The 20,280-nt window shown below is 50.5% G+C and overlaps 2 protein-coding genes across 2 annotated transcripts; one reads left to right on the forward strand and one right to left on the reverse strand.

Moving 5' to 3' along the window:
• Window positions 1–11,494: 11,494 nt before the first annotated feature.
• BDW47DRAFT_83719 (ATP-binding cassette glutathione S-conjugate transporter YCF1) lies at window positions 11,495–16,789 on the reverse strand. Its single transcript, XM_024819988.1, has 8 exons — window positions 16,366–16,789; window positions 13,358–16,281; window positions 13,266–13,311; window positions 12,432–13,216; window positions 12,221–12,375; window positions 12,093–12,161; window positions 11,924–12,015; window positions 11,495–11,859 (listed from the first exon to the last, which is right to left on the reverse strand). The coding sequence occupies exons 1-8, from the start codon at window positions 16,675–16,677 to the stop codon at window positions 11,605–11,607; spliced, it is 4,638 nt and encodes a 1,545-aa protein (XP_024668108.1). The 5' UTR covers window positions 16,678–16,789; the 3' UTR covers window positions 11,495–11,604.
• Window positions 16,790–17,930: 1,141 nt separating this feature from the next.
• BDW47DRAFT_83732 (putative C2H2 finger and ankyrin domain protein) lies at window positions 17,931–20,148 on the forward strand. Its single transcript, XM_024819989.1, has 2 exons — window positions 17,931–18,173; window positions 18,236–20,148. The coding sequence occupies exons 1-2, from the start codon at window positions 18,122–18,124 to the stop codon at window positions 20,101–20,103; spliced, it is 1,920 nt and encodes a 639-aa protein (XP_024668109.1). The 5' UTR covers window positions 17,931–18,121; the 3' UTR covers window positions 20,104–20,148.
• Window positions 20,149–20,280: the final 132 nt, after the last annotated feature.

Consider the following 20,280-nt stretch of genomic DNA (forward strand, 5'->3'; position numbering starts at 1 on the left):
GTTTCTAAAGGTCAACTCAACGACACGAGAAAATGTGGTAATTAAACCGCATTGGTGTCTACTTTCTAATAGCTCAATTTAGTTCAATCAAAAATACGATATCTGTTTGCTGGAGTGCAGATTTTTAACGCCGAGCTGAATTCGATAATGTCTCTCCATATAATTAATGTAATGTATATACTCGTCTTTCTTTTGCTATGCTGCTGCGGAAATGTCAGACCTGTGCAACTATGTAAACATATGGAGTATATAAAATTATATATATATATATATATGTATGTGTATTATCCTGTCAGCATACTGACAGTGGGGAAGAATGGGTAAAGACAGTACTTTACCACCTACTCAAACACACGGAAAATCTCCGGGGGGATCATCGTTCGACCCAGACTTCCGGTCGTCTCGATAAGGTAAGATGGAGTCTGACAGGCATCACTCCTGACTTATTTGCCCTGAAACAATTCTTGAAGTTGACCCCTTGACATCCTGACACCCTGACATACTCTTAGTATGTAGGCACGTACCTCTGCGAAAGATTGTGACCTCAACATCATGTAATCTACTCCCTAGAATAATTATCTAATAAAAATAAGTACAAATAAGAATCAAAAACAAAATAACAAGAACAGCATTGCCCCTTTCCGGAAACTAAAATGGCTATCACCCGTCCACCCTCCAAACCCCCCAAAGAGGGGGAAACAGACCCTAAGTGAGTCCTTTGTTCCTCTCCAGCATCGCAACTTTTAACCACCACGGTCTAATTGGTTTGGTTTGGTTTGGGATAGTCTCACCCCCAAATACTACATCGTACCTTTTCTCTCCAGCATCACCATAATTAGTCAGTCAGTCACTATCACACTTCCTAGTTATTGTCTTAGCGGGTCTGCTGTAATAACTCCAGGACCGCCCTTGCGAACCGTTTGTGTTTCCCCCCCCCTTTGGGCTGGGCTGGGCTGAGGGGTCTCAGGTGACAGGAATCGCCAAGCCGTGCCCTAAAACCAGGTGACTTGGTGCCTCCCTCCGTAACCGTATTGCCCCCTTTCTCATCATTGCTTTTTGTCTCTGTTAGGCGCTGTGTGATCGTCTGGTGCGCATCAAACGTGCTTGGGCTTGGGGTTCTTGTTGTGTTTGCTGATTTTCATATTATTTCTTTTTCGAAAAAGAAAAAAAAATCATAATAAAAAGATATAATAATAATAATAATAATAATAATAAGAATATTTTATCTCTTACCGCTGATGACGAGCCTCTGATTACTCCGCCCTTCTCCGAGCGTCTTTCGTAGGAAGGTATCAACGGTAGACCTTATCAGTTAGGCGGTACTACATACAGGCATATGTACGGAGTCTAACCCTAGATCAAACTAATGTATGCACTTCAGTCAGTATCAACCATGGCACCGACAACGTGGCATGGAAAGAAGAAGAAGGCAGTTCTTTAAGTTCCTCGGCTTGCATCAAACGGTGTAGATAATGTACTACCACTGGTCAGTTGTCAGGGGAGGCAGGCAGAATCGACACGGTGAGGGCTTCACCGCCACGATATCATATCGATCTTTGAGAGTCGGTCTGGAGGGCGGGATGGGGTTGGTTCGTTCGTTTGTTTGTTGGGGTAGGTTGCATTGTGCAGGTGCATCATTGTGTGGGAGGTTTACTAGGTAGGTAGGTAGGTCAGTACCTATGTGCCTGGGTATTGGAGATGGGGTTACAATGGTAGTATCAACGGGTAATTCATGATGACAATGACAGCTGACAGGATTTTCGTTTCCCTATTCTATGCTAATGATTCATGTTGTGGGTTGTCAACCGTTGGTCGGGGTCGGTGATTGTTGATGATGATTAGAAAGCTCCCTCCTTAATGCCATGGCGAGGATATTCTAATTCAAGACACAACCTATCAGTGAATGTTCCGCGGTTACCGCCCCGCTCATAACCCCTGCCCCACCTCCTTTGTCCCCCCACCTTTACCTGTTTGCTGGGTCGACTCCTGCCTAGATTAGAAGTAGAGGAGTATATCGGGGATCATTACTTTCTGGAGATTTCCTCAGGCTGAAGGTGGTAGTTCGGGTTTGGGTTGGTTTGGGTTGGTTTGGGGAAGATGAAGGAGGGGAGAGTGGACTCCTTGGTGACGAAAGGAGTGGAGGATCCGATTAAAGATGGTATTTGACACGATCATCGGGTCCAAGCCGCACGTCAAAAGTCTCGGGGGTGTTGCCTCGTTGATTCCAATTAGCCGCTCGCGGACTAGAATTGTCACTGTTAGCTCGTTCGAAGGGGTGAGCAGACCCGGGAGAGTGAGGCAGAGGGGGCCCGGGTGACACTAGCTAATACTATCCTCGTAGTTGGGATTGACCATTACCAGATCGAGTAGTAGGATAGGACGCCCAGAGTGCCCCAGATAGGAGGGATAACACGACCATCTCAATATCCGATCTCCATTCGTCATCCGGTGCCTCCCTATTCGACCCCAAGGTACGGAAGACCCGTCGGGATGGTCGCGAAGAGGGAATGGCGTCCCATCACGAGGGACGGGCCCTTTCCCACCTGGATGGAAAGTTGGACGGCTGTGGTGCCGCGGTGCCATCAAAGGTAAATCTGAGGACCGAGCACGGTGTCGCTCTGCTGCCTCGGCGGAACTGGAGACTCGGAGAGATGTCCACCGTAGGCCCTACTAGGTAAGGGGTGGATGGTCTCTAAATATGGAGTACATACCAAGGAAGGGAATGGTAAGCGAGTTTTGTTCATTTCAGGTTGAAGCTCGACAAGTTAACGGCCTTGCTCGCTCTTTGACGTCGGTGAGTAGGCATTGACGATCCGGAAATAGGTTCCTGTCCGGGCGCAGAGATTCCTTCGTGCTACGGTGTTACAGGTGTCAGCGAGGCTGAGATGCTGAGGGATCATCTATTGCATCGTACGGTCTGGGTTCCTATCATGGTAGACTCTATGGCGGGTTGAAATGCAGAACTTGGTGTAACAATCGACGCTTGTTCTTAGTATGCAGGAGATCGTAGCCACCCGGCGGGGGGGACGTCATGGTCCGCTTGAAACATCTGATATGGTGTTGTGAGGCATAGCCGCGGGAGCCAGGGCGAACCGGAGAGGATTTCAAGTCAGGAACAGGGTAGTCAAAGCCCTTGCTGGAAGGATCGGGGGAGAAAATCGTCCAATATCAAAAGGTACCTTGTTCTAAGTAGGGAGGGACTAGCCAGACCATTGGCTCCGGGTGGTCCATATTTGTCAATCGTTGAGTTTAGCAGAGAAGCTAGTTGATGACCAAGACGTTAGGGCAAGTCTAGTGCCATTGACCATCCCCCACAGGCCCACACGGGACACCCCAGCGTGTACCGTACCTTTGGTAAATTCTATTTGAATACGGAGTCGAATAGGGGGTGATCAACTGACCTCGCTAGGAGATTTGTCTGGATAAGCTTCCCTCTATCTTTAACTCACCGTGTCCATCTTGGGTATAATGTCGGTTAATTGAGACAAATGTATCATTCAAATAAGACCGGGCATGAAAAGCCCAACGAGTGGCTCGGATTGGGCAGGAAAGTAGCCAGTGATCATCTGTCAAAGCCCGCCTGGGGCTTTCACCGCCCCACATCCTTTCGGTCGCGGATGGCGGGCCGGCGACAGCGGTCCGAACGTCTCCAGCGCTAAGCTAAAAAGGCCCTGTCAGTCGAAGTTCAGCTACCCTAGTACTCCGTACTTCCTACTAGGTTAGTAGTACTAGTATGTACTAAGGTAGGTCCAGAACCTCCACCTTCCTTTCCATACACCTACCCCCTGTCGCGATGATGATGCCCCGTTTTTCAAATCGAGAGATCGTCTCGATCATTGGCTGATATCACCCCATCTTCCTACGGCGGGTGAAGAATAGATCTGGGTTTCCTCGATCGGGGTTCGTGTACGACAGAAGGACGGAGTGACTGGATATTATTCTTAACTAAGCAAGCGCCCCATGTTCCGGGACTGTCTCCCGCGAGGGGCCCTGGAATCCCCAAAGTACCAACCCACTGCGCCGCCCCCCTTCCCTTTCTGAAGGTTCGGGTTCCTTGTTCTTTCGACGATGGGTGGTTCGCTTCATCCTCCACCTGGCGATCCCGGAGAACAGTTTCTCATCAGGGATTTTGGACCAGGTTCCAGGTTGATGGGAGGGATCCCCTGCATCCATGGCAGAGCACTACGCTTCAGATGTGAGCCACTCGACGGATACCTTTGGACCATTGAGTCTCTATCTCAAACCAATGTCATGATGCGACATAGATTAAAGATATTCGTCAGGCTTGTCATTAATATCCTATATTGACTATATTGACCAATGCGGTATGAACCAGGCAATCCCCGGATACGCCCTTCAACCACACCCTCACGACTCTCGGAGTCTTTTCTGCGTGAAGATTGCACAGTGCGCATCAGTCGGTGAAGCTCGTTGATGATGATGAGGTTGGTCCTTTCTTACCCGCTCGCCTGCATCGGAGTGGAGAATCCGGGGACCGGTGCATGCTACGTAAGATTGTAGGCCGATGATGAATTGGTTACGATCCTTGAAACAGACGACTTACTCCTAGTATGGGTTGATTCTGATCCGCTTGATTAAGATTATGTTTCCGATCGTCGATGTTCTTCGTCACGAGTCGGATGAGCGGATCTAGTTCAAGAAAGGAGTCGTGACTAACATCTGATACAGAATTTGTTACTCTCATTACCTAACGACCGTCAGGACTCGGAAGACGCTCAAAACCAACCGTGTAAACGACCAAGTAAGTACCATGCATGCATGTATGCATGATGCGCGCCAACCCGTTATCAACATCGATACATACGGAGTACATAAGCGAAGGCGGCAAATCTAGAGGGAACTTCCTTGTCGAGATCCATCTAGGCTTTCTCTTCCCCGATCCGTGTTACTTGTCAATTGATGGCGGACTTGATCTTTGGGGAGGGTGGATAGGCAGATGGTCAGGGCCACTTTCCGACCGGGCCGAGCCCTGCAGAGATCGAGGCTGGCTGAGTTGGTGTATACTGGTGGCTATGATTTGATAATACTACAATAGTATTGTCGGACAGATCTTTCGGGGTCAATTGTCTCCTGGCAGATGTGGTTTCTATGGGAGACACGCACTCCATGGTAGATACGGACCAGGTACGATGAATGGCGGGGTAAATCTAGAGGAGACCACTCTCCGCCCCATAATGTGTGGACTTAATCGCGGGAACACGACATCCACCCGCACAAATCGTACCACGGAATCAGACTCGGCGGGAACACCCTCTCACCCTTGAACCATGGAACCGCGGACATCAATCGTTCGAACCGGTTCGAACGGGCAGACGCAGGTAGGTGTGTGTTGTTCAAAAACGAACATGGTAGACCCTTTCAGTTCCCTGGCATCTCGCCTATCTATGGATCTATCTTTTGACCCATCGTACCGCGGGTCGAACCGCCTGACGAAGTAACACCACTAACTAGTTACTTCCTCCCCACCGATTCTGTGGACACTCGAGAAGAAGGCCTGAACTGGCAAGCGCATCGCGGATAGCGGTAAAACCGAGAATCTGACTCGATTGGATCCGATCCGCCACTGCAAGGTCTCCGATGTGTTACAAGTTACAGGTTCCAGGTTAGCCTAGAGCGCGCTCCCCACCTCCCCCATATGTCGGTTGTTTCGAAAGAGGGGAGGAGAGGGGCGGCAAAAACGAACTACCGTGGAGTGCGATGGAGAGGGGAGGATTGCTGAGCAAAGGCCGAGAAATGTGCGAGCGAACATCGATGGTCAGTCCCACCGGAAGGAGAGTCAGATATGATATGTAACAATCCTCCCACACTCCCGAGTCTCTCCTCTCGCTTCCGCCTTCCCATTCATCGGCGTTTTCAACCCTCGCAAGAGAAATCCGAGTCGTGTCTCCACCCGGCACTTGCAATCCGGCCGCTCCGTCCGCTTCGATTCTGCAGAAGCGTGTCTATGTGTGGAGGACGAGTGGATGTCCGCTTCGAACTGACTTTTCCTCTTACCTGGTATATCCATGTCGCGCGGGTAATACAGTTTTCTTGCCGGGTTGTGGATCGTTTTGTTTTTTGTCTGTATGCACGTATGTACACAATCGAGTAAAGAGGGGCGATCTACCCAATCATAGATCTACATGGGGATATCTCTGGGAGGGATACCCTGGTAACTGGGACGCAGTATCGTGGAGTTGTCTATTTTTCGCTTTCTAATTTATCTATTTTCATCTATTTAGATTTTCGACAAAGTTTTATTTTTATTTTTCTCGTTTCATTATACTGTATCATTCATATTAGTTGCGATTCAATTGTGCGGATCTGATGAGATCAGGATCCCACCGCCTTTTTCACCTCCATGATTGTTGTGGTGATTTCCCTGTTTGGCAGGACACTTTGCTTGCTCCAACCCTGAGCCCTAGATCCTATAAAGATCGTTGGCCTTGGTGTCTTCTTCCCACCCCACAGTTCAGCCGATGTTACGATGATATGACTGTTGAGTCTGACAGCCTGACTGACACTGACAGATAACTTCCTTGCCTTCCTCAACGAAGACGCCACTGGAGACTAGAGCGGAAGCCCCTTACGCTGAACAGCGAACTAACTCTATTTGCCGAGGGCTCAACCACGAGAGTGGTTCTGCACTCGGTGTTTGGCCGCTTGCTGCCACAATATCCTTGTCCTTGTTATTGTTGTTGTTGTTGTTGTCGTCGTCCCTGGTCGATCATCGGTCGACCGCCTGACGACGGACAATTGGTTTGTCACGATCTTTCCTCCTAGGTAGGTAGTGTGGTGTAGCAGGATTTGCTCGGCCGGTGCTTTTGTCGTTTGTAACCCACCGTCAAGGGACTAGCTTAGGGAAGAATTTGTTTAGGTTTTTGCCTCCTCGTCTTCCTCCTCTTTCCTGTTTGAGTATGCGCTCTGAATGGTGATGGTTTCATCGATTGTTTGTTGTCGGACTGCCCGATTCTAGATTCACTATGGGATGGGTGGCCAAAGTCTCTGCGGCTGACTTGGCCATATTCAAATTCTACCGTTATAGCTGTCTTTCTATAACTTCATTTGTAGACTGATGTCTTGACTAAATGCCGTGCTCTCGTTATCTGCTTACAGGACAAGCCCATTTTTACTCTGTGGGATTAATTTTCTATCCAGAAGACAGTACTTCTTTTCATTTCATAAGACGGACTAGACACGGGTTGAATAGACGAGATGATCCGCGGATGTTCGCCGGGTGGACTGTTCCTGCCAGCTGGCCTCTGATCCAGGACGCTACTGTGCGTCAGTGGAGAGACAGAGATCTCTCCCACGGTAATCCTGGAAGAGATTCCTCGGGGGACCCTGCAGAGACAGTCAACAGTGTTTGAGAACTGAGGGGCCAGTCATGTAGTACGACCCCTCCTAGGTGGTTCCCTGGTCCATCCATCCATCCGACCAGGGAGTAGTGCTATATACGGATACTTGCTCTTGATATTCCGTGGACGGATCGACTCGAGGCTTTCGACCCGATTGCCGCGGTGGACTTTGTTACGTCAGTGCGAGTCAGTAGGCCTGAGCGTTGGGGTTAATCTTGATTCGGACTCTGTACAGTAGTTGCTGCTTTAGTGTGTGGGTAGTTACTTAAGTAAAGCTGGGTGGCTGGAGTGTTTGAAATTGTCCGTGCTGAGATTATGCCAATACTCTCACTGACGCTGACTGACGTTTGTTTATCCAGGACGATAGAAGTTTTCTACCAGGTTTTCGTGTGTTCTTCTCCCCGTTTGGTTGGAAATGGTACTAACTCGCGCAGGACAACGTCTAGACCGGTCGGGCAACTCAGACTGCCGAATTTGAACAGGCACTTGGAACGGCAAGCGACCGCCAGGTTGAAAGTGCCGGGGTTTTTCCCCTCACTATCCACCCTCGACGCCAGAATGACAAATTCCTCAGCCTTCGATCGTCTTTTACAAACATCATATCGAGCAGTTCCCTCTGTACGAAGCTCAAAATCGAAGGAGCCCCCCATCCGAATTTGGTTTCCTGACTTCCTAGCCACTGAGAGAGAAGATTGAATCCACTCAACTACCTTATCCTGACGCTTCGGCGTCCTTCGCAACGCACTAGTTCCTGTCCGTTATGTGTCATCGACGTACGTCCCTCCGGAATTAGTTAAGCCAGGCGGGGTGATCCAGATTTCAATACCGACTACCAGAATATCTTCTCGACGGGAATGCATGCATGCGAATCATGGAGATCAGGTTGACTATCTATCTAACCTAGTATACTCTAATTTCTTCACTGCTGTTGGACGTGGCCAATCGGTCGCTCCTCGAGGGTTGATTTGCGTGGTGATATACGGCGGATCATGTCCGTCTTGTCATCTGTGAATCGTTCCGTGGACCTCCCTGGTTCTATACGAATCGCATACCCTTTTCTGCGACGCGCATGAGAGTGTGTCTGTTCGTCTGGCGCCCCTCTTTCCGGACCCCTTCCCTGTCGAAGATCATTTACAGCCTCTTCCCCCTTCCCTCCTGCCAATCGGAACTGATCGCGTTCTTCCAGACTGCGCTATCACACACTTAATGCAACAGTTTAGATAAGAGAATGCACGACAGTGCAAGGAGGGAAATACTTCTCACTCTGTAGTATCCACCTGTATCAATCTAGACCCTGATCTACGCCGGGGGGGCAACAACAAGGCCGGTACTCGTTCGGGATTTCCTAAGATCATGACGCTATGACTCTAGGTACCACGCGATATACCCCTCTCCTCGTTTGTGATCGTCGATACGTCCTGCGAGGACGTCGTTGACAGACGCAAGGGGTCTGTTGGTAGCTTGTTATATAGCGTATGTGATAGTGTGATTAGAAGTATTTGTCATTGTTTAGTACTAGAATGCTATTAAGATATTGTGTTACTGTTGTTTCTTGCGTTTATATATATATCTAAGAGGACATACAAATACTAGTGGTGTTCGGAGTAGATGTGGAGTAGCTGTTGATATACGCTATATATATATATTCCATCGGAACGAATCCAAGAAAACAACATGGTTTAGCCGTAAATTAACACCCTTATCTGTTTAATCCTAGATTAGTATACTCTTTAACTTCCAACATTAAACAAATACATATTAATATTTTCGCATATATAGAGGGGAGTAAGGAAGAGAAAGACAAGCCACGTGCTGAAAAACGGCCACCATGCAGCCTGGGGAATTTGATGACATCCGGGAATATATACCTAACTTGGTACTGTTCTCCACCCTAACAGTCGTATCTACAGCTTCTTATCATCAGCACGAATCTACTGGGCATATGAATAGGCTCCTAGAGAAGCACCTGACGTTACTGGTTCAAAATAAAAAATAAAAATAAAAATAAGAAAAAAAGTACTAGGAATATACTACAATAACATCCATCCAGTGAAAGATGGACGACATCGTATAGTCACATCATGCGCACCAGCTGCGAGGTAATACAATGCCACGGGTTAAGAGACCTCACCACCTCTCGTCTGGTACGGTCTGGTCCAAGATTATCTCTAACTGTGTAGGAAAGTCCACTTAGACGCCACACACAGCATACTCTGCAATGTCTAATGGCGCATAAGCAGACTGGCATATGGAACTGCCTGGACGAGTAACGGTTGGCCAGGGTTGTCATTTGCTGGTTTGAACTGGATTGAGCTAGGTAGTACATCTATGACTGCCTATCCTATCAGACCGTTGTTTTGGCTTGAGCTGTGTGTTTAACAATGAAACGGACGTGCTTCTCCTTGACTGGTCCTGTTTAGACCGTATCCTAGGGTATGAACAGCTTTCTGATGATGATGATGCTGCTGCGTTAGTGTTGTATGATATAACAGTTCCAGGGTTATGCTGGTTTCTAGTGCATACCTAAGAGTTATATTATCAGTATATTAGATCGGTATGTTTATTTTAATGTGGAGGATTGTCTGGATGGTGGAACAGTGAAACTTCTCAGGTTTGAATGGATATACGTGCATCCTTACTATTGAATATTGGATACCTGACGTTGTGGAGGGACTTGAATATATAGAATATACTATCCCATTCACTGTCTGAGAAAGAGCCTATATTATAGACCACGCGACAAGAGCACACTATCAAGCACATACAGAAATGGAACAGACAAGATCATGCATCGCCCCAAACACAAACTGGATTCAATCAAAATTTTCTAAACACAATGACAATGACCCAGTCTCCTCCACAAGAAGCAGCCATCAAAAGAAAAGAAAGAAAAGAAAAGAAAGCCTGGCTGGATACCCCTCTCCACTCCCCCGCCAACAAGAAGAAGTAATATCATCCCGACAGTTCCCATCTCCCCTCATGTCTATTGGCATCAGCAGGGTTCCTAGCCTCCGAACTCCTCCATGACCATGGCATTGAAGTATGTCTGGATAATCTGCGTGCATGTGAGAAACTCTGTACGGTGGAGTGGACTTGACTTCCGACTCTCAACAAATATCAGATATAGACCACCCGCGGGAGTATGCTATCCCACACTCTGAAGCACTGGATGGATTCGCCTGCAACTGCTGCTGCCTACATACTTACATATGTAAAACCCTCAGTCGCCACAGCTGATACCAACACCCCTGTCACTTACTCCTCACCTGCTCACTACCCATACCTCCAATAATATCAACAGGAATAACTACAACAATCAACAACAACGCCCCTTTACCCCCCCCAACTAATCCCCTTCCAAGTCATATCATATCCTCACTAACACCCGGAAATCTCCTCCATGCAAGCACCGCTTTGGCTGCAGAAAAGGGGGGGAAAAATCCTTGCAAGATGACCATGATGACCATGCCTCGCTACACCGCTACTCCTTGACACCTCATGTTGATGACCGCTATTATACTCCGTACATATCTATACTAACGCAGGATGGAAATTAAAACCAGGCCTCATTTCTTTTCGCTTCTTTTTGAGAAAATTTTCCCTGCTGGTGTGGTTGTCTTCGTGCTTTACTTTTTTTTTTTCCTGCGCGTCTTCGCTTAACTATTGGGCTTGGGGCAAATAAGATAAAATATAGATATGTATGGTCATTTTGCCTAGACAATCAACATACCCATTGTTGAGTAGCTTCAGATATAATATAATATAGGCAGACAATGTGAAACGAAACGGCTGGGATATGCAATCCCCAATCAAATCATATAGGAAGTTGTATATCATTGAATCCTCATCAAACGCCATGGGCCTATCAATTACCCGGCCCAGAATTTTTAGTCGCCCCCTTTTTTCTTTTTCTGTCTCCTTTCCTTTTTTTCTTTTTAGGTATTTGCCTCGCAAAACTGTGGAGGGGGGAGGCCTGGATCATCGCCCCCTCCTCCTTTCTCTCCCCACCTGTGAATCTCCCTGTCATCTGCTCGTATGACCCTTATGAACGGCCATCCTGGATCGTTCAAATCAAACCCGCCCATCGTCTCATGCACATCGACGGGGAACGTTCCTGGCTGCATGAGAGCCATTCCATGGCGGACCCAGAGCCCAGCCAGCCAGTCATCCATCCCACGTCCACACCCACCAGCCGCACGCCAGCTGCGATCGGCTGTGCCGCAAGCTACTTGCCCCCAGTTGTTACTCACTGTGCAGGCGCGCTTCCGTCGCTGTCGAGCAGACCGGCCTCGCGCACTAGCTCGTAGAATTTACCGCCTTGCTTGATCAGCTCGGCGGGGGTGTCAAACTCGACCACGCGCCCCTTGTCGAGTACAACGATGCGGTCTGAGTCGATGATCGTGTTGATGCGATGCGCGATCGTGATGATGGTGCGCTCCGAGAAGATGCTACTGCGTAACGTGCGTTGCAACAACGCATCTGTTTCCACGTCCACCGCCGCCTGGATTGTCACCGTTAGTAAAAAAACACCTTTTCGGCGAGATGGACGTGACGGTGGCACTTACCGTTGCTTCGTCTAGCACAAGGATGTTGCTGGGCGTCAATAACGCCCGCGCGAGCGAAACTAGCTGGCGCTGGCCTTGGCTGAGGTTGGATCCTGTGATCGTGTTAATCCTGCTTCCGCCGGATGGCTACGTAGCAGCCATCGTAGGGTTCTCGAATCGGATAGCTTACCTCCTTCTTGGACTCGGGCATCGAGCTGGCCGTCCATCTGCGCAACGTGGTCCTTCAGACGTGCATGCTCTGCATTGCACAAGTTAGTCAACCGTAATTCTATATGCAGCGGCAGGAGCCCAACTCACCGAGAACGCTCCAAAGTTCCGTGTCGTCATGCACGTGTCGCGGGTCTAGATTATCTCGGATGGTACCCTCGAACATGGCAGGGTCCTGCGGGATGATAGCCAGACGGCCTCGGAGGTCGAACAGCCCAATCGTAGACACATTTAGATTATCGATGCTGGAAGACGTCAGTACCAGTGGACCACGACGGTAGACATCGGGCATGATTCTTACCTGATGTTCCCCCCAGTCGGTTCGATGAGACGGAACAGCGCCAGCGTAAGCGAGCTCTTTCCGGCACCAGTGCGTCCAACAACGCCGATCTTCTCGTGAGGCTTGATGTCCAGGTTGATATCGCGGAGCACGAGGTCCAATCCGGGCCTGTAGCGGGTGCTGTAGTTGTTGAAGGACACGGCGCCTTGCGCTGGCCAGCCGATGGCCGGGCGGTTCTTGAAGATCACCTCAGGTGCCTCACTGGGCAGGTTGGCGTACTCAAGGACACGTTCGACCGACACAATGTTCGTTTCCACTTCCACCGTCTGTCGGACGATCCAGTTGAGGGACTGGGTGATCTGGAGCGCATACGACATTGCCAGACCGACCATGCCTGCAGATAGTCCGCTGCCACTCGCCACGGAGATGATTGAAAGTACCGCGGAAGCCAGGATAATGATCGAGCCAATGAACTCCAAACGGACAGCCAACCATCTGTTCGCGCTGATGGAGGGAAAGTATGCACGGAGATTCGCATCCATGCGCCATTCGTTCTCGAGGATGAACCTCTCTTCCTGCCGGTATGCGCGGATAGTTGACACACCGCCAAGAGACTCCTGGAAGTGCGCAAAGATCGGGCTTCGAGAAACACTGTCCAGACGCTTCAATTCTCGCGACGTTCGGAGATAGTACTTCTGATAACTCAAATAGATATACCCCAGGGGGATCACCAGTAAGATAAACGCGGGGGTCGAAGATGCGATAACCAGCATAGTAAACAGTGCTTTGGCGGAATTTCCAAACAACTGACCAAGTCAACAACAATCAAGATCAAAGAAGGGTTTCAGAACATACCATGTTGAACGTGCGCGCAAGTACCTCATCAATTCGATATACATCACTAAAAACGTTAACCTCAGCCCCCACAACGCAACAATCAGACTTACCTAGAGAACCGATTGAGAATGCGACCAGACGGCGTAGTCTCGAAAAAGCTCATGGGAGAACGGAAGATCGAGAAAGCCATCCGCTCGTGCAGCTTGCGGGAGGCCTCGATCGAGCAGAAGATCCATAGGATGAGGTTCTGGACAATGACCAAGATGGAGGATCCAAAACCAAATGCCAGATAGACTCCAATGAATTTACCAATACTAGGATGTAGCTGAAATTCGCTCTCCTCTGTCCAATGCTTGAGCCAAAAACTACCGGCAACTTGCGCCGTCTGAGCACCCAAGAGCGCGAGCATGTAGAAAGCGACCGCGACAATATTGCTGTTCTTGGCGTACTCGCCGTAGACGCTCCATTTCACCTTACCCTGCTGAGAAGTTTCCTGGGACTGCTTGGTCTTCAACACGTTTTCTTCATCCGAGATCTTGCGCCTGGGTCCGTGCCAGGTCGCCGTGCTAGCACGCCGTAAGGTCGTGCCGCTGGCCCTCCGTTGCTGACCCACTCTGATCGGAGCAATCGTTCCCAACTGCTGCTCGGCCTCGTCTGTATCCGTGTTCTCGGACTCCGGGTTATCGATGACGGTAGCAGATTCCGAGCTTTCCGGGCTAGCCAGGCCGTGGTCATCACTGGTCGAATCCTCATCCTCGTCGGAATCGTTCATGGTCGTACGGATAAGGTTGGCTATCTCGCCCTTCATGGCGATCAGCTGCTCGTAGGTACCCTTTTCGATGATAGTCTTGTTGCGTAGTAGACCGATAAAGTCCGCCTCTTTGAGGACCGGAATAGCGTTCGTTGCGAGGATTCTCGTCTTGGTGCTCAGAATACCATCGCGGCCAAGGACCTTGTTGATGAGATGTCGTCCCACGTGTTGATCGACCGCGGAGAGGACGTCATCGAGCAGGTAGATATCGGCACGGGCATACACGGCTCTTGCCAGCGTCAAACGGGCCTTTTGTCCTCCGGAAAGTGAGATTCCTCTCTCTCCGACTTCTGTTTGATCGCCGTCCGGCAGGGATTTGAAGTCGTCACGCAAAGCACACGCATTGACAGTGAGATCATAGAACTCAGGGTCCCACCGATGTCCGAAAACAATGTTCTCACGAACGCTGGCATTCATGACCCAGGACGACTGCGCAACGTATGCGACACGACCACGTACGACGACCTCACCTTCGGTTCTCCACAAGTCTCCCAGGAGCGCTTGCAGGAAAGAAGACTTGCCGGCGCCGACGCGACCCACGATACAGCTGAGTTCGCCCTTGCGGGCACTGAAGTCGATGTTTTCGATCACGGGGGTGGGCTCATATCTGTTCCAGGTGAACGAGGCATCGCAGATGCGCACCGACTCGTCGCCCATGTGAGCCACAGGGTCTTCAAACTTCACGGCGTCGGTCTGCAGTTCTTCCGCATTGAGGTACTCCGTCAATCGCTTGACGGCAACCGAGGCCTCGATGATGGAGGTGATAACCATGGGCAGGATCGCCAGGGGGAAAGTGAGGAGATTGAAGAGAGTCAGGGCAGGGAAGACCACGGCGGTGGTCAGAGGCCGGGAATCCGTGAGGACGTAGACAGTAAAGGTAGAGCACGAGACTAGGAAAGGAGTCGACTGCCATGTGAAGTTAGCAACTGACTGGGTCGCTCCGATTTTGCGAAGAGTGTTCAGCTCGAGGTCGTTTCGGATGTGGTTGAGCTTGTTCATGAACGCCGTGTTCCAGGCATAGAGTTTGATGCTCTTGATGTTGTTGAGAATCTCCGTCATCAGACGCGACCTGGAGTCCTTGTTCTTCATCTGGGTCAGTTGGAGCTTTTTCATCATCCGCGCGATCGCTCCATTGAATGGGACCATGAGGATCATCACCCCGATACCGGCGAACATACTCGGTCCGACGAGCTGATAGAGCGACAGCATGCAGAGGGTAATTTGAAAGGGCGCGGACCACAGCTGGATGCCAAACTGAGTCAGATCGGACAGTCGCTGCTGATCCACCGCCATGTGGTTGACAATGTCACCCGTGGTTTTCGAAGCGCGACCCTCGCCCGACAGCCTCAAAGACTTGGCGTAAATCATAGCCGTCAGCGAGGACTTGACGTACATGCCGGCGTCAAAGGCCCTCTGGAAATACTGGTGGAGGCACATCGTCTGGGTCACCGAAACGACAAACATGGCGATCGCAATGGCAACACCTCTAATCACTGGCTCGGGCTCGGGAGTCCGGTACGTGTTGATGAACTCGATGAGGAGTCGCAAAAGCTGCGGCTGGATGAAGGCGAGTACGTCGCTTCCGCATTTGATCATGGCACCCTGCATATAGCGACCTCCAAAGGCCTTGAAAAGAGCCAACCAGAGGGAGGGCTTTTTCTTCTCCTGTTCCTCGTCCCACCTCTCCTGCAGGTTGCCTCCGGTGGCGCGGGTGCTGTCGCCGGGGCGAAGATTCCACAGATCATCCTGGGTCAGGAAGTTGGTGTATCCGAACTTCATCATCGGTGTCATCCAGCTAAAGTTCAGTACGGAGAAAATGTCCGCATATTCGTAGGGACATTCATGCTCATCGCCCAGAGCATCGTAGTCACTCTGCTTTTTCGGCACCAAGTATTCCAAGACGAACTCCACCAGCGCCAGTCCCAAGCTCACGTTGAAGCTAACAAAGTATGGCAGTCGGTCCTCCCAGGCGTGCCGATCGACAAGCGACCGCAGTTTGACGCCGTACGCGCCGCAGAAGAAAAGCCAGTAGAAGAGAACCACCCCGTTGGGCTGTCGACTTCTCCAGTGTTCGTAGTATTGAACGGTGAAGATCACGCACAGGGAAAGCAGCACCAGGATCGAGCTCCAGAACCGGATATCATTCCACCAAACACGCGTGTAGGTTTCGATTTGCAGCGCCGCTTCGAGGGCGGTGGTGAAGATAATGGCGGCGAGTACGGCCTGATCACCAGAAAACGCGGTCCCCGTCAGTCCCCATGTTGACCAGAAATGCGCGCAAAAACAGAACGGAGATCATCAACATACCAGTTTGGCGAAGAAATGCCAGTTCGTCGATACCGGTTGGGGAATCTTTTTTCGGAACAAGAACCAGATCGCGCCGGCACCCATCAGCACCCCCCACAGGCCGACGATGGCCAAAGTCAAGTCAAGAAAGCATGGCGTCAGGTCGAATCGCAGCTGACTGATAGGGCCCCAGCCTTCCACATCGCCACAGAAGGGCTGTAGCTTGCGGGGTTGGAATGCTGAGATTGGAGTCGACGACGGTAAGGATCCGGGGCGGGAATCTCCCAGGATCACCTGGGAATTGCCATTCAACATCATGCCCCCCGGGTTCATAGATCCCTGGTCTGTATGACCCACTTCAGAGAGTAAAGGGAGCAGAAAGAAGGGGGTAGGAACATTGATCAGTCCAAAGAGAAAAGAGGCGGACGCGAAGGGAGGAAAGGCGGAGGTCTCATTTCTTTTGTAGGAGCGAGTCCACCACTACAACGAGGGCGGCACTAACCGTTAGCTGCAGCCGGCTTACTAAATCAACGGCCAAAGCTTTCGGGGATAAGCAGGGCTTATTGGAAACGGATTTACCGATCGGGGGAGCTCTTCAGGTCCAAGAGATTACTAATTGCTATCGATTCTTTTGCATTCTTTGGCTTTTCTGAAGCACATGGGAGCCATTCTTGCCTATCATGTCTGGTCATCGTGAAGTATGACATGGGTCACTCCAGCAGGCTCCAGTCTTGGCATCGATGGTTTTTTTATACTACTTTGGGGAAAGATCGTCCACACTATCTATATTTTTTAACCGTTTACTGAGCTAGGAGCCCAAGATTGTAGATTGATTCTTGTATGGTCCTGAGTCTTGAAGTAGTATATCGAAAGCATAGCTATGTTGTGATATACCATAGACCGTCACTCATGATGATGATGATGATGATGATGTAATGCCTCTGAGCTCTGGATATGTTACTTTGATGAGCCCGTCACATTTGACAGCTCAACCCTTGAGCTCCCTCGAACTATAACGCAGATGTTTCAAAGTAAAAAGAACCCCATGGCAGATCGTGAATAGACTCGGGTGTGCGACGTCGTCAGATTCGGAGTCGGACTGTAACTCCTGCCTTCAATTGGTGACCAGATTTCCTATCAATCCCACGTTGTACCTTCATAACTGCAAACAAGGACACAAGAGAGCCCAAGGATTCGCCGTCACACAAAATCTCGAATTATTGTGGGGTTTTGGTCCCTGTGCATGGCAGCATGCCAATACCTTCTAGCACCGCATCGCGACGTCCTGCGGGTCGTGCTCGATTGATTGGCCTTCCCGATGCGCTTGTTGTGTGGGGTGATACAGTCTTCTTTCTATGATTTTATTTGATTTCATTTCCGTGTTTGTTTTAAATAGGTAGATGGAACTGTAAAGACCGGGGTCCGCATCGGGCGTCGCCATAGGACAATGACTCACTGCCGAGTGTGTCATTCAGGCACCCTGGCGTGGCAAGGTAAGGCATATTATTGAACAGTGTGACTCAACTATGGACCACTAGTATGGATTCTCGTATTGAGGATGCAGTGGAAAAGTAAAATAAATAATTGTTACCCCAGGGACACCAAAACCAACGAGGATAATTGAATCCCCACAATTCCAATCCGCTTGTTACCTCATATCATTATCAGCCCCGCGGCCAGGGCGGTCAGTCCAACCCAGAGAGATCATTTTGGATTTTGCCGCCGCGACTTAAACAACCTGGTCTGATACCATCACTCTTTGAACTTTGGACTCAAGATGGTCGCAGATACCGTTGTCTCGGAGGATCTCTTGAAACGGCCTCTATACGGTGAGTAAACGTTGCCTTTCTTATGGAAGAGCCATGCTGATGTGATGCTTTTTGCCTACTAGTTTACGATCTCCCCGAGGAGGTCCTCGCGACTCTCACCACGAAAGGAGAAGGCCAGGCCATCGCCCCCAAGGATAATGTGGAAACGACTGCCGAACCACCTGCAGATGCGGCGCAGGAACTTGCGATTGCTTCGTCGACGTCGTGTTCCCTCTGCAAGGTGACCTTCTCCAACGTCCAAGAACAGCGGGGCCATGTGCGCTCCGATCATCACCGATATAACGCCAAGGCGCAACTGCGAGGCAACCAGACCCTGGATGAGGCACAGTTTATGAAGGCCATCGGTGAAATGGACGAGTCAATCTCCGGGTCTGAGTCGTCGTCATCGGAGGAGGAGGATCCTTCACAGCTTGCGAGCTTGTTGAAAAAGCAGGCTAAGCTGTCTCAGACAGCGGAAGATGAAGAGGCCCCGAAGAAGAGGAGTGGGGGGAAACATCCACTCTTCTGGTTCTCAAGCTCTTTGTTTCCTCCCAATTACTCGTTGGGCATCTACCGAGCATTGTTTTCCAACGCAGAGCAAGATGAGCCTGCATACTTTGTCGACACGCTGAAGAAGAAACAACTTACTCCGATCGACCCGCAGAAAAACGGCAACCAGAGCCAGGGCGGCTCACCGTCATCCACCCCGCACTTTTTCATGTGCATGATCGGTGGTGGCCATTTTGCGGCAATGATCGTAGCGTTGGCCCCGGAGATTCAACGCAAACAGGGCGGCTTTGTGGAACGACAAGCTCGGGTGATTGCGCACAAGACATTCCACCGATACACAACGAGGAGGAAGCAGGGTGGCTCGCAGTCAGCCAGTGACGCTTCCAGAGGAGCAGCACACTCTGCGGGCTCTAGTCTGAGACGGTATAACGAGGCTGCCCTGGAGAAAGAAGTCAGGGACCTGTTGAAAGACTGGCGCGGAGAGATCGACAGTGCGGAAATGCTTTTCGTTCGGGCTACGGGCAGCACCAACCGGCGGATTCTATTCGGCCAATACGACGGCCAGGTGTTGAAGCAGAATGACCCGCGACTGAGAGGGTTTCCGTTCAGCACTCGTCGGGCCACCCAGGGGGAGCTCATGCGATGCTTCAAGGAACTCACCCGCGTGCAAGTCAGCCAGGTGGACCAAGCGGCTCTGGCAGCAGCCGAGGCCAAACAGCAAGAGGAAACCTCCAAACCATCAACACCCCGACCGCAACCGCAAAAGCCCAAGCTCTCCAAGGAGGAGGAAGCTGCTATGCTGCACACCACCCAAATACAGGCCCTCATCCGTCGCTCCAAAATCCCAGCGCTGATGTCATATCTCACTAAAAACTCCATCCCGTCCTCTTTTACATTCCTGCCGTCTGATTCGCAGCAAAACTTCCGAGCTCCGACTGCACTCCACCTCGCTTCCAATCTCAACGCGCCATCCGTGGTCTCTGCCCTTCTTTTGAAGGCAGATGCGGATCCCACTACGGCCAACGGCGAAGGGAAAACGCCGTTCGAGCTTGCGGGAGACCGCGCCACCCGAGATGCGTTCCGCGTTGCACGCCACGAAATCGGCGAGTCCAAGTGGGATTGGGACGCTGCCAAGGTCCCGTCGCCGATGTCGAAGACCGACGCCGAGAGTAGAATGGAGAGGGAAAAGAAGACCGCGGAAGAGGATGAGGCTAACCGGCGAAAGACGGAGATGGAGCGACTGAAGCGGGAAGATGCCGCTAGGGCCGCGTCGCAGGAATCGAAGAGACCGGGCCGCACTCTAGCATCTGTCGAGAAGACGGCTAATGAGAGGCGAGAGGAAGAGATGCGGGGAATGACGCCGGAGATGAGGATGCGTTTGGAGAGGGAGCGTCGGGCTAGGGCTGCTGAAGAGCGCTTTCGTCGCATGCAGCAGTCGTAGTAATAGACAGTATGAATAAATGATAATGACTGCAAATGTGGTGCTGTATTGACGAGGCACATTAAAGAAGTGATGTAACATCTGCATATAAAACATCTACCTAATTTCTTTGTCCCTGTAGAGGGTGGCCTGGACAGCAGGTGACCGACACCTCTGGAGCTTGCGACAATATTCTCC

Source organism: Aspergillus candidus (genome assembly GCF_002847045.1).
Source record: "Aspergillus candidus strain CBS 102.13 unplaced genomic scaffold BDW47scaffold_70, whole genome shotgun sequence".
Classification (NCBI taxonomy): Eukaryota; Fungi; Ascomycota; class Eurotiomycetes; order Eurotiales; family Aspergillaceae; genus Aspergillus; species Aspergillus candidus.